The sequence below is a fragment of the Salmo trutta genome, chromosome 14, assembly GCF_901001165.1.
Source record: "Salmo trutta chromosome 14, fSalTru1.1, whole genome shotgun sequence".
Taxonomy (NCBI): domain Eukaryota; kingdom Metazoa; phylum Chordata; class Actinopteri; order Salmoniformes; family Salmonidae; genus Salmo; species Salmo trutta.
The window spans coordinates 58,514,644-58,530,618 of record NC_042970.1 but is presented as its reverse complement, the minus strand read 5'-3'; the positions used below and the strand labels follow the sequence as shown (position 1 = coordinate 58,530,618).

At 40.0% G+C, this 15,975-nt stretch overlaps 1 protein-coding gene across 2 annotated transcripts in view; it reads left to right on the top strand.

Moving 5' to 3' along the window:
* bdh2 (3-hydroxybutyrate dehydrogenase, type 2) overlaps positions 1–15,975 on the top strand; it is a 25,639-nt gene extending 9,664 nt beyond the window's left edge. For both annotated transcript variants that reach the window (XM_029776525.1, XM_029776524.1), the window contains exons 2-10: positions 758–860; positions 1,820–1,898; positions 6,951–7,047; positions 7,594–7,702; positions 10,556–10,616; positions 14,409–14,522; positions 14,939–14,997; positions 15,192–15,284; positions 15,529–15,975. In XM_029776525.1, coding sequence (XP_029632385.1) covers positions 789–860; positions 1,820–1,898; positions 6,951–7,047; positions 7,594–7,702; positions 10,556–10,616; positions 14,409–14,522; positions 14,939–14,997; positions 15,192–15,284; positions 15,529–15,582 — 738 coding nt within the window. In that variant the 5' untranslated portion in view covers positions 758–788 and the 3' untranslated portion in view covers positions 15,583–15,975. The remainder of the gene's footprint in view (positions 1–757; positions 861–1,819; positions 1,899–6,950; positions 7,048–7,593; positions 7,703–10,555; positions 10,617–14,408; positions 14,523–14,938; positions 14,998–15,191; positions 15,285–15,528) is intronic.

Genomic DNA, 15,975 nt, shown 5'->3' with positions numbered 1-15,975 from the left:
AGAATTTCAGCCAACCGATTGGTCGAAAGAACGGACGACTTTTGGTTGACCAAGATTTTCATTGTTGGGGAAATCCCTAGCACCTTTTTCCCCACTTTTATGAAATAAATACTTGTATTATAAGGTCATACAAGTTTTACTGTGCATGAAGTTTCAAATGCATTCTGTCATTACTAAATGTGTAATGTGATAGGTATTTTGACATAAAAAAGACACACAAACATTTAATGAATAAAATATTGAATCAGTCTTCCTCAAATGAAGGGAATGATACAATCTAGAGTAGAAGGGAATCTGATTTCATTGGTCCTCAACTCGCGGCTCAGACACGTCATTCACGAAAAATGTTGTTAGCCCTGAGTTAACCTGGGCCAGAGTAGGTTATTTCTGAAGGATTTGTTGCCATAGAAATTGACCTGGCTAAAAGGTGAGCCACTTTTGTGGTACTGGTTATCCCGAGTAGAACTCAGATTTGACTAAAGTTACCTCGCTAACTCGAACCAAGTACGTAGTATAGGGCTTTGGGGGTGTGAGAATACCTGCTGCAGCTGATAATGCAATTTTACCCAACCAATAAACATCTTTCACACACAAACATCAAACATTTCACAATAATAAAGCATTATGTTCCCTAAATATGTATTTAAGAACATTCCACCACTGTTTTTGGATAATAAATCCACCACGGCAACTTCAACTCTACTACCTTGACTGTGATCTTAACAACAATAATGACATTGTTTTTGTTCATTTGCAGAATTGCCTGTATAATTAAACACTGCGTCATCATGGGCCGCCTGGACGGGAAAGTCATTGTGTTGTCAGCAGGAGCCCAGGGCATTGGAAGAGCTGCAGCCATTGTAATATTTACTTAATTTACCATTTGCCACACAGCTAGGCTACATTTGCTTAACAAGTATACACTGAGTGTACAATACATTAGGAACACCTTCCTAATATAGGGTTGCACCCCCTTTTGCCAACAAGAGCCTCAATTAATCGGCGCATGGACTCAACAAGGTGTTGAATGCCTTCCACAGGGATGCTGCCCCATGTTGACGCCAATGTTTCCCACAGTTGTCAAGTTGGCTTGATGTCCTTTGGATGGTGGACCATTCTTGATACACACACACACACACACACACACACACACACACACACACACACAACTATTGCGCATGAAAACCCAGCAGCTTTGCAATTCTTGACACACTCAAACTGGTGCGCCTGGCCCCCACTACCATACCCTGTTCAAAGGCACTTAAATATTTTGTCTTGCTCATTCACCCTCTGAATGGCAGATACACAATCCATGACTCGAGGCTTAAAATTACTTCTTTAACCTGTCTCGCCCCCTTCATCTACACTGATTTGAAGTGGATTAAACAAGTGACACCAATAAGGGACCATAGCTTTCACCTGGATTCATCTGGTCAGTCTGTCATGGATAGAGCAAGTGTTCCTAATGTTTTGTACATTCAGTGTAGATATGGTGGGTCGGCAACAAGCAGCCCACTTGCCAAATTTGTCCTATTAGCATTTTTATTAGGCCTCCCAAAGACTGTAACCAAGAATTCCATTCCAAACTATTCCCACAAATACAGACCTATGTGATCATGTCTCAATCAAGGTATGATATTTTTGCATCTATTTGGGTTTACTTGCAGTCAATTTACGCGGCTAAACCTAGTTGCCTACCCCTACTCTAAGACTTGTACAATGATGTAAAGTATTCATGATGTATTAATTTGAACATTTTACTGATATTGAGTGAACTGTAAATAACCATGAAAGTAATATTCTGTCATTTTAACTGTAGGCCTTTGCCAAAGAAGGAGCTCAAGTCACTGCAACAGATATCAATGGAGAGAAGCTGAAGGAACTGGATGGCCACCCTGGTACAGTTTATTTTTGTTTACTACCGCCATTTACTGGGGATCCCGAGAATTAAGGCGTGCCCTTCATTCATATCAAATCTTAAAATCCATCAAGACATTAGTTTGAATGCAATACCCTCAGTACACCCCAATGAATGTTCCTGTTTTATAGAGTAGGAGCCCTGCCACTGTTTTGGTGAACTGCTGAGAGATGGTGCTGGAGAAATGTAACTACTCTCAGGTTCATAGAAGGAACTATGTAAGGACTGACCATCCGTGATTTCAAAAGTTTAGTTTTAACCATGTTTGTTTACAAATTACATTCTTTACACATTTAATTAAAAAAAAAAAAGCTTATATTTTGGGTCCTAATGGGGTATCTATATTATACCGTGAGCCACAAAATTGCAGTGGGATTTCCTACAATTTTGCTTAAATTTTCTTCATTTTAGGGCCTCAAGAAGCATGTCATCTGGGGAAATGCCACTGGCCACTTTGTTTTGAATTGCAGTCTCACATTTTCCAACTTTTCTTTAGACATATTAGACATTTAAAAGGGGGTAAAGAGGGGAGATAACCCTTCCAGGTTAACTCTGGAAAGAATCCTGGTCTCTGGCGGGGAGTTGCATATGTGATGAGCACAGGGAGAGTTACCACTCAGCCATAGCTCTGCACACCCAGTTACATTTTAAACCAATTAATTGTTTAATATTTCAAACAGGGTGATATTTTTACATGAGCAAATTAACCATAACGTTTTAAATAAACGGGGAGTTGCAAATAGCTTATTAGTAGCCTGAACTTGTGCTTTGCAGTGGGGGCTATTGAGTGAACGATTCTGTGATGGTTCCAGTCCACAAAGATGAAATTACATCGAATCGGATTGGAAAGGATAAGTATATTAATTTAAAAGTGCAAAATTGATGTACCATTTGCAGATTGCCCTTAAAGTTATTAACGCTTACCTTTTGAGGATAGAAAAACCCTGGTATTTTCAAAGGCTACATTAAAACAATGTCCATGGTTTAATCTCTAACCATACTGTTTAGGTGTAATGGGTAGTTGTATTGTTTTAGGGGTTATGAACTGCTCCTATTACAATACATTCCAATGCTTAAATGCATTTCTATGACACATGTGCGATGATCACAGTACATTACCCAACCATGCCTATGTTTGAGGCATGGATGTTTAGTTATGGTAGATAGTCCTCTCAAAGTGAGTTACTTAAAAGGGACAGTGTACCACTTCCTTCCGTGCATGTTCATCTTCCCACACCTACTAATGTATTAAAAAGATGCAGCGGGATCTTTTTCAAATCTCACGATTTGGACACGAAGTGCCTATGTATGGTTCATACATGCATTATATACCATCTGGTGTCCTGTCTTAGTGGATAAAGCTACTCAACATTTCATGCCTGCCCTACACGTTTGTTCCTTCCAATTTGTGGCTGCGCTCTGAAGGTACACTGGGTTGCCCACATGCTTAGATATTTTGGATAACAGCGAGAATAAATGGATAAAAGGAATGCAACAGAAGTTAGAATGCTTCAGATATTAAAGTTATAGTATATAGATTTAGGATAATTAAATACTTATCTAAAATGTACCAGCCTGTGGGCCTGAAAGCAAAAAGTAAATAAATTATACAAATTATGTGTGGGGCTTTAGCTGAGATTGTTCTTTAGAGTCAAGTATATATGTCAAGGCCTCAATTGTTCCTTGATTAGCACCATTCATTCTCACTGTCGATAATTGTTAGAACTTCTAATAGTAACTGTATCCACTTTAAGAAACATAATATATGCAAAGCATTGAATATTTAAATTCATGCACTTCTAAATTAATTTAAACTTTGCCCCAGAAGAATTTAACTAAAGGCCACTCCCACTTAAATACAGTCTGCGAACAAACTTAACATTTATAAATGAATGGTTCGGATTACGGGATGCCAAAGTAATATTTTTCCATATTCTGTTCCAGTTAAAGGGTTGTTCCGATTCAATTAGATCTGTGGAACATACTTTTTTTTAATGGCTAGCTCATAATGAGCTTTCCAGAAGTTTATATATTTTTGATATCAGTTCTTTCGGGAGCCCAGAGTTTATTCATAAAACCAATAATTGGATGGTTCGGTCGTTTGGTTTCCCAAGGGACTCCATAAGCCAGCGTAGCTGATCTAAGTTGTAAATATAGAAAAAAGGAGTTGTCTGATAATGTGCATGTATCTTGGAATGTTCTCAAACTATTACTGTCCATGATATCAGTAAGTGTATGGATTCCACATTTGGACCAAAGGCCACCCTCCAAATCGCAAGGCATTATTGTGAAATATTGGTAGTTGCCATTTTGATTCAGAGTGAAATTGTTTTTAATTGTTTAGTTAGTCTTGTCTAGATAAAACCATCGGCAGAAACTTTAACAGGGGGCCTCCCGAGTGGTGCAGCAGTCTAAGACACTGCATCGCAGTGCTAGAGGTGTCACTACAGACCTGGGTTCAATCCCAGGCTGTGTCACATGAGGCAGCTGCAACTCCCGTACGGACTCGGGAGAGGCGAAGGTCGAGAGCCATGCATCCTTCCGAAACGTGACCCTGCCTAGCCGCACTGCTTCTTGAAACACTGCTCGCTTAATCCGGAAGCCAGCCGCACCAATGTGTCAGAGGGAACGCTATACAACTGGAGACCAAAGTCAGCATGCATGCGCCCGGCCCGCCACAAGGAGTCGCTAGAGCGCGATGGGACAAGGACATCCCGGTTGACCAAACCCTCCTCTAACCCGGACGACGCAGGGCCAATTGTGCGCTGCCTCGTGACACAGCCTGGGATTGAACCCGGGTCTGTAGTGACACCTATAGCACTGCGATGCAGTGTCTTAGACTGCTGCACCACTCGGGAGGCCCCCTGTTAAAGTTTCTGCCAATGGTTTAAGGAAGGAAATGTATATGGGTTTTTCTATAAATAATGGGGCCAATGTGTGACATTGGGATCAACATTTGTAAATGGTTTGAAACTAAAGTAACGATTTTCATGCAGTTCCAGAGGTGTACTTGCAAATTGGCCCATAACTCCACCTGTACAGCCTAGGACTATACGTCCATTAAGCTGTGTTCATACAGACATTGACAAGTCAAATTCAAGGACTTTCAGAGATCTTTTCTACCACTTAATTGTAATTCAAGGACCTCAATGGTAAATAATTGTACATATATAGGGCCTAATACACCCCCCACTTTAAGAATATATATTTTTTTTTAGGCCTTGCCAATGTATTGATATTTAAACAGTGGTGGTCGGTGCCGTTTAAGTTAAGGCAGGATGATACTTTTGAGCATGGCCTTATTTTTATTACAGCATGTTGGATGACAGTCATTCATATTCAATTCAATGTAACATCGATAGGTTTAGGCTACTACATGATACTAACATTTTCCCAGCAGCTATCATTAGGTTGCTACAACCTAGCCTATAAATGAAAGTTTACAACGTACAGTTGAAGTCAGAAGTTTACATACACCTTAGCCAAATACATTTAAACTCAGTTTTTCCACAATTCCTGACATTTAATCCTAGTAAAAATTCCCTGTCTTAGGTCAGTTAGGATCACCACTTTATTTTAAGAATGTGAAATGTCAGAATAATAGTGATTTATTTCAGTTTATTTTTTCTTTCATCACATTCCCAGTGGGTCAGAAGTTTACATACACTCAATTAGTATTTGGTAGCATTGTTTTCAGACTTATTTCACTTATAATTCACTGTATCGCAATTCCAGTGGGTCAGAAGTTTACGTACACTTTGTTGACTGTGCCTTTTTTAAACAGCTTGGAAAATTCCAGAAAATTGTCATGGCTTTAGAAGCTTCTGATAGGCTAATTGACATAATTTAATGATGCACTTCACAAAATAGATGGCATCATGAGGCAGGAAAATGATGTGGATATATTGAAGCAACATCTCACGACATCAGTCAGGAAGTTATAGCTTGGTCGCAAATGGATCTTCCAAATGGACAATGACCCCAAGCAATCTTCCAAAGTTGTGGCAAAATGGCTTAAGGACGACAAAGTCAAGGTATTGGAGTGGCCATCACAAAGCCCTGACCTCAATCCCATAGAAAATCTGTAGGCAGAACTGAAAAAGCGTGTGCAGCAAGGAGGCCTACAAACCTGACTGTTACACCAGCTCTGTCAGGAGGAATGGCCCAAAATACACCCAACTTATTGTGGGAAGCTTGTAGAAGGCTACCCAAAACGTTTGACCGAAGTTAAACAATTTAAAGGCAATGCTACCAAATGCTAATTGTAAACTTCTGACCCACTGGGAATGTGGTGAAAGAAATAAACGCTGAAATCATTTCCTCTACTATTATTCTGTGATTTCACATTATTAAAATAAAGTGGTGATCCTAAGACAGGGAATTTTTTTAAATGTCAGGAATTGTGAAAAACTGAGTTTAAATGTATTTGGCTAAGGTGTATGTAAACTTCTGACTTCAACTGTAATTGATTCCAACATTTTAAATAGACCTTATGAGGAATACTGTCCCATCCAGGTGATTTGCCTTTATTCATGCTATCCAATGCTCTTTTGAGTTCGAGAAAGGTGGCTTCCTCTGAGAGAAGTTTTTTTATTATTTTAGTAAAATACTTAGTATTGCTTGGTATGGATATACAATCAGAGGTTTACAGTTATTTATAGAAGGAGAATCTTTGATTAATTTGGGTTGTGATGGTAATTCCCCTATTTCAGTAGTTGCTTTATCAGCTCATTGCTCATTACTGCATAGCTTGTTGGCCAGTAAACGACTGGGACGATTACCGTGGAAGTAATGGTTGGGTCTTACTCGATGGATGGTAAATTTGGCTCTCTATCTTATCAATAAATTAAGTTCTGTCTTGACTCTGAAAAGAGTAATAGCTACCTGGTCTGAAAAGTGTTTGTTGAGAACGCTCCAACACAGTTAACGTTTCCAAATCTATGTAGAACTTTTAAAATCTAGACATCACTTCACATGACCCAGCCCGCATCCACCTATGGTTTTTGGGGCTAATGTTACGTATATCTCCTAGGTATCAAGACTAAGGTGGTGGATGTGACCAAGAAGGACCAAGTGGAAGCGCTGGCCAAGGAGTTTGACCACATAGATGTGCTGTTCAATGTTGCCGGGTATTTTTTTTTAATGCTTTTTCCTGTTCCTTTTTCACATATTTTGAGGGATTGATTCAATTATATCGATGACACACTGAATTAATACATGTCAGATCAGATGTTGCACCATCACACACCATTTTCCAAAAGGTGCCCCCTGTACCGAAGTAGCTATGGCACTGTCTACATTTTATTTTGTGTCAACCAGGTAAATTATTTGTCTTCACATTTTCCATCTGCACAATTTCAACAGGTCACATTTCACACTTTTTAAGACCACTGCAAATACAATTTAAAGGTTTACTTTGGGATTTTGGCAATGAAGCATTTTCTGCTTACATAGTCAGATTAACTCATGGATACCATTTTAATGTCTCTGCATTCAGTTTGAAGGAAGTTGGAGGAAGTTTTGTGAGCCAATGACTGGAAGTCTGCAGTATCTACTAGCATGCTAGCAGTTATCATAGACTTACAGGCATTGTGCTAATACTAGTTATCAAGCTGACTGGGAACACCGCCATTTTGGTTCATCCATGATTGACCACTACCCATCACCCCTCCCAGGTTTGTCCATCACGGCTCCATCCTGGACTGCGAGGAGGCGGACTGGGACTTCACCATGAACGTCAACGTCCGCAGCATGTACCTCATGAGCAGGGCTTTCCTGCCCAAGGTGACCAACCACCCCGCTTCTTTACTCCACCGACCTCTGACCCCAGAATTAAGGAACACACAGTCCTCACCATATGAATTTCAACTGAAGCTACAGTGCCTTCAGAAAGTATTCATACCCCTTGACTTATTCTACATTTTGTTGTTACAGCCTGAGTTTAGAAACAGTCCTGTAGTTTAGCATCTGCTTCATCTGACTACTTTTTTATAGACCGAGTCACTGGTGCTTCCTGCTTTAATTTTTGTTTGTAAGTAGGAATCAGGAGGATAGAGTTGTGGTCGGATTTACCAAATGGATGGCGAGGGAGAGCTTTGTACTTGTCTCTGTCAGCTATTCATTTTCTTTATCAATAATAATAAAATAAAAAAAATCTACAAACAATTCCACTTTGACATTATGGGGTATTGTGTGTAGATCCGTTACCCAGTCTAATACATTTTAAATTCAGGCTGTAACACAACAAAATGTGGAAAAAGTAAAGGGGTGTGAATACTTTCTGAAGGCACTGTACATTTATTTTACGGCAGCATTTTGAATTTGAGATTAAATTATGAATGAGGTGACAGTACAGAATGTCACTTTTTTTAAGGTATTGTAATTTCTATCCGTTTTACCATTTAGAAATAAAGGCCCTATGTATGAAGTGTGTCGCGCCCCCCCCCCCCCCCCCTTGAAGAAATCACAAGTATTTGGACAACTTCACTTATAGTATGTCAAGTAATCTAAAGTATTGTATTTAGTCCGTATGGTGGATGCGTGGATCCCTTGCACACAATGACTGCATCAAGTTTGTGACACTAGGGCCTCCCGAGTGGCGCAGTGGTCTAACTGGAGATCCTGGTTCGAGTCCAGGCTCTGTCGCAAACGGCCGCGACCGGCAGACCCATGGGGCGGCGCACAATTGGCCCAGCGTTGTCTGTGTTAGGGGAGGGTTTGGCTGGCAGGGATGTTCTTGTGTCATCGTGCTCTAGCAACTCCTGTGGCGGGCCGGGCAAAACGCACACTGACACATTCACCTGGTGTATGGTGTTTCCTCCGACACATTGGTGCGGCTAGCTTCCTGGTCAAGTGCGGCTGGGTTGTGTTTCGGAGGATGCATGGCTCTTGACCTTCACCTCTCCCGAGTTCGTATGGGAGTTGCAGCGATGGGACAAGACTTTAACTATTATTTTGGATACCATGAAATTGAAAAAAAAAAAAAAGAATAATAATAATAATAATAATAATACAAAAAAGTTGACACTATGGGCTCTATTTTCAACTGGCTTTAATAAGACAGCGCAATTTTGACCACCTGTCTTTATGAGCTCGTTTGCGACGTTAACTGTCAACACTCCAAACATATTGGGGGGGGGGGGGGTGTATTACTCGTTAAAGGAGCTTATGCTATTTAAACTAGTATCAATCCACAATGTACTGGGATGAGAATATTCTGTGCACCCAGCTGAATTAGAGTTGATAATGATGACGCAAAGACCGCCAATAACCTACAGAACTTGAGACAACGGCACACAGCATTAAACCATGAAACGTAATGTCACACTTCCAAATAATTAATTCATCAAAACCCAGTCCTTTCACGCATCCGCCAGCTACTGCGCCCATAATTCTGGTTGTGAAAATAAATATTTCTGATACCCCGAACCTATACCAACCTATAGCCTACCGCCAGCACTGAGATTATCATTCTCCTAACCTACTACGTTAATTCCCTGGATTATTCTCAACCTAGTCCATTGTGAATTAATCCTACAGTTTATTAAATAGCACAGACTAATAATGAGTACAAAAAAATACATCCAGTGTTTGCTCAATATTTTTGAAGTGTTGACAATCAACATTGTTGTAATGGGCTTCAGCGATGCCTTTACGCATTGTACTTGTAGTCAAATACAATTTACTGGAGCTTTCGTATTTGTTGTGTGTGAGGCACGTTCTGATAAATTGATGAATAGCCTATGTTTGGAGGAGCGTGTCTTTGGTAATCGAACAAGAGACGCTCTTTGGATATGGGGATGGATACAAGCCAAATTAAACACACACACACACACACAGTAGCCTATCCATAAATGTTCCTCGATGTTCTACCCTTGTCTGTGAATTTTGACTAATACGAGTAGACCATTGAAAACCATTTATGGATAGGCTATTTGTGCATAGCCAGGATAAGAAAAACACCAGACACATTGCTGCTGAACCAGCTTTTTTGTTATAGTAGGGCAAGTTTTTTATTAATTAAACGAAACGGAAAATATGATTGTTACAGGAAAATAACTTAAATGTTTCTAAATACGAGTCATCGGATTATCTCTCGTTCCATGATGGGTATATAGTCAGGGATTTTTGTAATGTTACATTTTAGTGATTTAGCAGACTCTCTTATCCAGACCAATTTACAGGAGCGATTAGGGTTCATTGCCTTGCTCAAGGGCACAGACAGATTTTTCACCTAGTCGACTCTCGGCTACCTGCCAGGTTCTGGATACAATTATGTCATAGCCTACATACTGTAGATAAAAATGAGATGTCTGCTCACTGTTTTGCTGCTGCCAAACAACCTTTTAATAAAGCTTTTGTGATTTAAGATTTATTTCAAAGCGGTCTCATGAGCCAAACCCTTTATCGATTGTTTTGACTACTTGGCGAATGCATTGGCCATGACCGTGTAGGGACATTATTTTTGTAGTTACTGCAGCAGATATTGTAGTGGAAACCTTCCCAAGATGTGTATAGTGCAGTGTCTTATCTACTATGTAGACTTAATAATTAAACATTTTGATATATACAGATAAATTAGATCACTTACTTGGATAACACTGTCCTGTTGATCAACACATTTTTTTCTCAACTCAGATGTTGGCCAAGAAGTCTGGGAATATCATTAACATGGCATCTGTGGCCTCCAGTATAAAAGGTAAGGATGTGATTTAAATTTTTTTTTTAAATTGTAATACTGAACTAAAATATAAATGCAACAAATTTGTGCACAACATTTGAAGATTTCTGTGCGTATGGAACGTTTCTGGGACCTTTTATTTCAGCTCATGAAATATGGGTCCAACACATGTTGTGTTTATATTTTTGTTCAATGTGTACAGGGTTGGGTAGGTTACTTTCTAAATGTAATCTGTTGCAGTTGCTTGTTACTTGTCCAAAATTGTAATCAGTAACGTAACTTTTGGATTACCCAAACTCAGTAACGAATTCTGATTACATTCTGTTACTTTTAGGGTTCTTTCCCCTTAAGAGACATTAGAAGAAGACGGAAATGTATGTTACCAATTGAACGGTATCTATTGCAGGATAAACCAATGTTAAAGTTTACATAGCTGGCCATATATGGATGTAAAATTTTACTTTATGGGTTGGTTATGTAGGCTTCTTCTAACCCATCGCTTTCGACTACATATAACAATACGATTAAATGATATCTTTACATTAGAAAACAAAGTCTATCAGAATTCCAATAAATGTTATACCCCTTGATCTTCAAGAATAGGACTTGGAAATATGGAAGTATAGATTACTCTGTTTATGATTTAGTTGTCATGGAGGACTGAATGGGCTCATTGATTCAAGTTGAAAAATAAATGCTGTGCTCATGGAATGGCATGCTTTGAGCACTACTGAAAAGTGCTACTTACACTGGGAAAATAAATTACATATGTTTACTTTTTTGTTGGTGACAACAAAATATCTTCATAATATGAAGTTGTTTAAAGGGCAAATGCACAGATGAAACAGTAACAAAACGGTCGCCCCGCCTCTGTTTTGGTGAAAAGCTGAGGGATGGGCCTGGAGAAATGTAACCACTCTCAGATTAATAGACAGCTATGGATGCAAGGACTGACCATCCATGATATCAAAATGATTGTTTTCACCATGTTATGAGACTACACAGTGTTTGTTTACATTTACAAGGTTTACTAACATTGGAGAAAAACTGGCTTATATTTTGGGTTTTCATGGAGTGTGACAGTTGAACTAAGCTCATGAGGCATTTATAAGTTATATTCCTCAAGAATCAATGTGTTTGTGTGTTTTATATATTAGTCCAAAAATGGATGTAGCAACTACAGATTGCCCCTTTTAAGTCTATCAAAAGTGTTTGAGCATGTGTCCATTAGGCCTATGGATTTTTTTTAAATCAGACCCACTTTTATTTCATAGGTTGGGATCTGCACTATGCAGCTGTTGCAAGAGCGCATTTTTCACTGGCTGTCCACTGGTTTAAAAAACAATGATTGATGGGCTGCTTAAGCTTCTTGAATTCAACCATTATTGGGATCAAATACACATTTAGATTTTTGAGCAGCCATCCACAATTCATGAGGTGCAAATAGCTAAATGAGAGAGCAGCAGTGTGATTCACATCAATGCGCTATGTAGATATCAATAATAAGTGATATTCGTATCGCCGCACACTACACCACTGCTGTCATCCTTACCTCCAAACGTTTATTCAAATTGGATAGTCATTGGATGCCAACAGCAGTCGCACCATTGGAAGCCATAGCTTGGACTGTAGCCTACAAAAGACTATTCCTGTTCTTTTCCCGCGATCCATCAAACACATTTGGTGTCATCATAGTGGTCTCTGACTTGTGGTCAGACTCACTCAGGTGGAACAAACTTAAACTTGCGGCTTTTTTCAATGCTGATTTGAATGTCATTTAGAAAACAGAAGTGCCAAAGATTTTTTTACGCGAACATCCTTTCTGGATTTAAAGTAATCGTCTAGTTTTTCAAAAGTATCTGTAATCTGATTACAATATTTTAGCTGGTAACGGGTTAGTTACCGTTTTTTGTAATCCCTTACATGTAATCCGTTACTCCCCAACCCTGTGTGTGTGATAGATATACTGTGTATATGTGTGTGTGTGTGTGTGTGTGTGTGTGTGTGTGTGTGTGTGTGTGTGTGTGTGTACAGTGGGTAGAACAAGTATTTGATACACTGCCGATTTGGCAGGTTTTCCTACTTACAAAGCATGTAGAGGTCTGTAATTTTTATCATAGGTACACTTCAACTGGAATCTAAAACAAAAATCCAGAAAATCACATCAAATTTGCATTTTATTGCATGACATTATTATTTGATCACTAATAAGAATAACGTCTCTCACAGACCTGTTAGTTTTCTTTAAGAAGCCCTCCTGTTCTCCACTCATTACCTGTATTAACTGCACCTGTTTGAACTCGTTACCTGTATAAAAGACACCTGTCCACACATTCAATCAAACAGACTCCAACCTCTCCACAATGGCCAAGACCAGAGAGCTGTGTAAGGACATCAGGGATAAAATTGTAGACCTGCACAAGGCTGGGATGGGCTACAGGACAATAGGCAAGCAGCTTGGTGAGAAGGCAACAACTGTTGGTGCAATTATTAGAAAATGGAAGAAGATCAAGATGACGGTCAATCACCCTCGGTCTGGGGCTCCATGCAAGATCTCACCTCGTGGGGCATCAATGCTCATGAGGAAGGTGAGGGATCAGCCCAGAACTACACGGCAGGACCTGGGCAATGACCTGAAGAGAGCTGGGACCACAGTCTCAAAGAAAACCATTAGTAACACACTACGCCGTCATGGATTAAAATCCTGCAGCGCACGCAAGGTCCCCCGGCTTAAGCCAGCGCATGTCCAGGCCCGTCTGAAGTTTGCCAATGACCATCTGGATGATCCAGAGGAGGAATGGGAGAAGGTCATGTGGTCTGATGAGACAAAAATAGAGCTTTTTGGTCTAAACTCCACTCGCCGTGTTTGGAGGAAGAAGGATGAGTACAACCCCAAGAACACCATCCCAACCGTGAAGCATGGAGGTGGAAACATCATTCTTTGGGGATGCTTTTCTGCAACCTGGACAGGACGACTGCACCGTATTGAGGGGAGGATGGATGGGGCCATGTATCGTGAGATCTTGGCAAACAACCTCCTTCCCTCAGTAAGAGCATTGAAGATGGGTTGTGGCTGGGTCTTCCAGCATGACAACAACCCGAAACACACAGCCAGGGCAACTAAGGAGTGGCTCCGTAAGAAGCATCTCAAGGTCCTGGAGTGGCCTAGCCAGTCTCCAGAACTGAACCCAATAGAAAATCTTTGGAGGGAGCTGAAAGTCCGTATTGCCCAGCGACAGCCCCGAAACCTGAAGGATCTGGAGAAGGTCTGTATGGAGGAGTGGGCCAAAATCCCTGCTGCAGTGTGTGCAAACCTGGTCAAGAACTACAGGAAACGTATGATCTCTGTAATTGCAAACAAAGGTTTCTGTACCAAATATTAAGTTCTGCTTTTCTGATGTATCAAATAGTTATGTCATGCAATAAAATGCTAATTAATTACTTAAAAATCATACAATGTGATTTTCTGGATTTTTGTTTTAGATTCCGTCTCTCACAGTTGAAGTGTACCTATGATAAAAATTACAGACCTCTACATGCTTTGTAAGTAGGAAACACTGACGATTTTGCAGGTTATCAAATACTTGTTCTCCCCACTGTGTATGTGTGTATGTGTGTATATATATATATATATATGTGTGTATATATAAATAAATACACACACACACTGTATGTATGTATGTATGTATGTATGTATGGTAATTCATCATGAACATCCAATGAAATTTGGTCACAGTCCATGTCCACTCTATCCAATCCTCTGTATTTAGTCAAGCAAAACCTTTGTGGCTGCGTGTGTTCCCTCCATAGGTGTGGTGAATCGATGCGTGTACAGCACCTCCAAGGCTGCTGTCATTGGACTCACCAAATCTATAGCAGCCGATTTTCTCGAGCAAGGCATTCGCTGTAACTGCATATGTCCTGGTAAGCACTGAACCCTACATTCCTTGTATAAAATCTGATTAACGTGCCTTTCCTTTTTAATCATACCCTAGCATGACTCAGGAATGGCATGATCTGTGTTAGATTATAACACACACTGTTTACAGGAATGCTACACTGGACAGGGAACTTTTGTCAATCATGATACGCTCCCATTTATTTCAATGAAACCTGGGCATAAGCCATGAGCAGCGCGAGCCACTCGCAGAGCCACATCTTAAAATTACGCTCGGGTTCTATTTTCAAGAATTTGACATGCCGCTCACGCCCGAGTTCACAGTACAGAGATGTCTCCCTGTGAAAAGTGTATTGTTTTTGTTTAATCATTGTGATGTACCATACACTGTATAAAGAATAGTGATTATGTACAAAATGTAAGTGTCCTCTCTGCTAAACAGGGACTGTGGACACCCCGTCTCTGAGGGGGAGAATCCAGGCTCAGCCTGATCCAGAACAGGTACTCTCTACCTTCCACAACTACTACTATCATTAACAGATTTCTGTCAGTGTTGCATGTACGAAGTACCAACGCTGACTAGATTCGATGGCTATTTTACGTGGCCCTTTTAACCCACAGTGGGAAACGCTCCATTAGAAAGATGCCAATAGTAAATATATTTATATGATATATGTCCTGCTTCATCTCTGCAGGCCCTAAAAGACTTCATGGCGAGACAGAAGACGGGACGAATGTGCACTGCCGAGGAGGTGGCACACCTCTGTGTCTACCTGGCCTCAGACGAGGTGAGCGCATTCATGGTCTGCAGAGCCCACAGCAGCAACAACAATAAAAAGTATCTGAATGTTGGGTTAATGTTTTGTTTCTGTTAGCATGCCACTGGGTGCTAAATGATAGCTGATGTAGCCGGGGTTTAGTTACGTTCTTCAACAATTTATTTGAAACATCTGTTAAGCTAAGTTATGACGTTGTCGCCCTTATGACGTAGCATCCAAGTAAACTGTAACTCTTTATTCCACCTCCCTCTAGTCTGCCTATGTCACTGGAACTGAGCATATCATTGATGGAGGATGGAGGCTCTGAAGAACCTACAGTACAGAGCACAAGGAAGCTCTAGAAAACTGCCATGAGTTACTGTTAGTTACAGTAATAGAAATTTCAGTGGCCTATGCCTTATGGTATGCCAAAATCTTGACTTATTTTGAAATCATGCAGAAGCTGCTGACATTTTTACAGATTTTTCAAATTTTTCATGAAGTGTTTGATTATGTGGTGTACATTTAATAGTCTCTTCAAAAATAATTTAAGAATAATGACTTCTGGTTTCCTTGTTTTGTAGCACCAATAGTACCTCGTAAGTGTACAATAATATACTGTAATCAACTAGCTTTAAACACCCATCTCATTGTACATGTGATTTTTGTGCTCATTGACACAATGATTACATATAGCTAATAAACAAAATGCAATACTTGA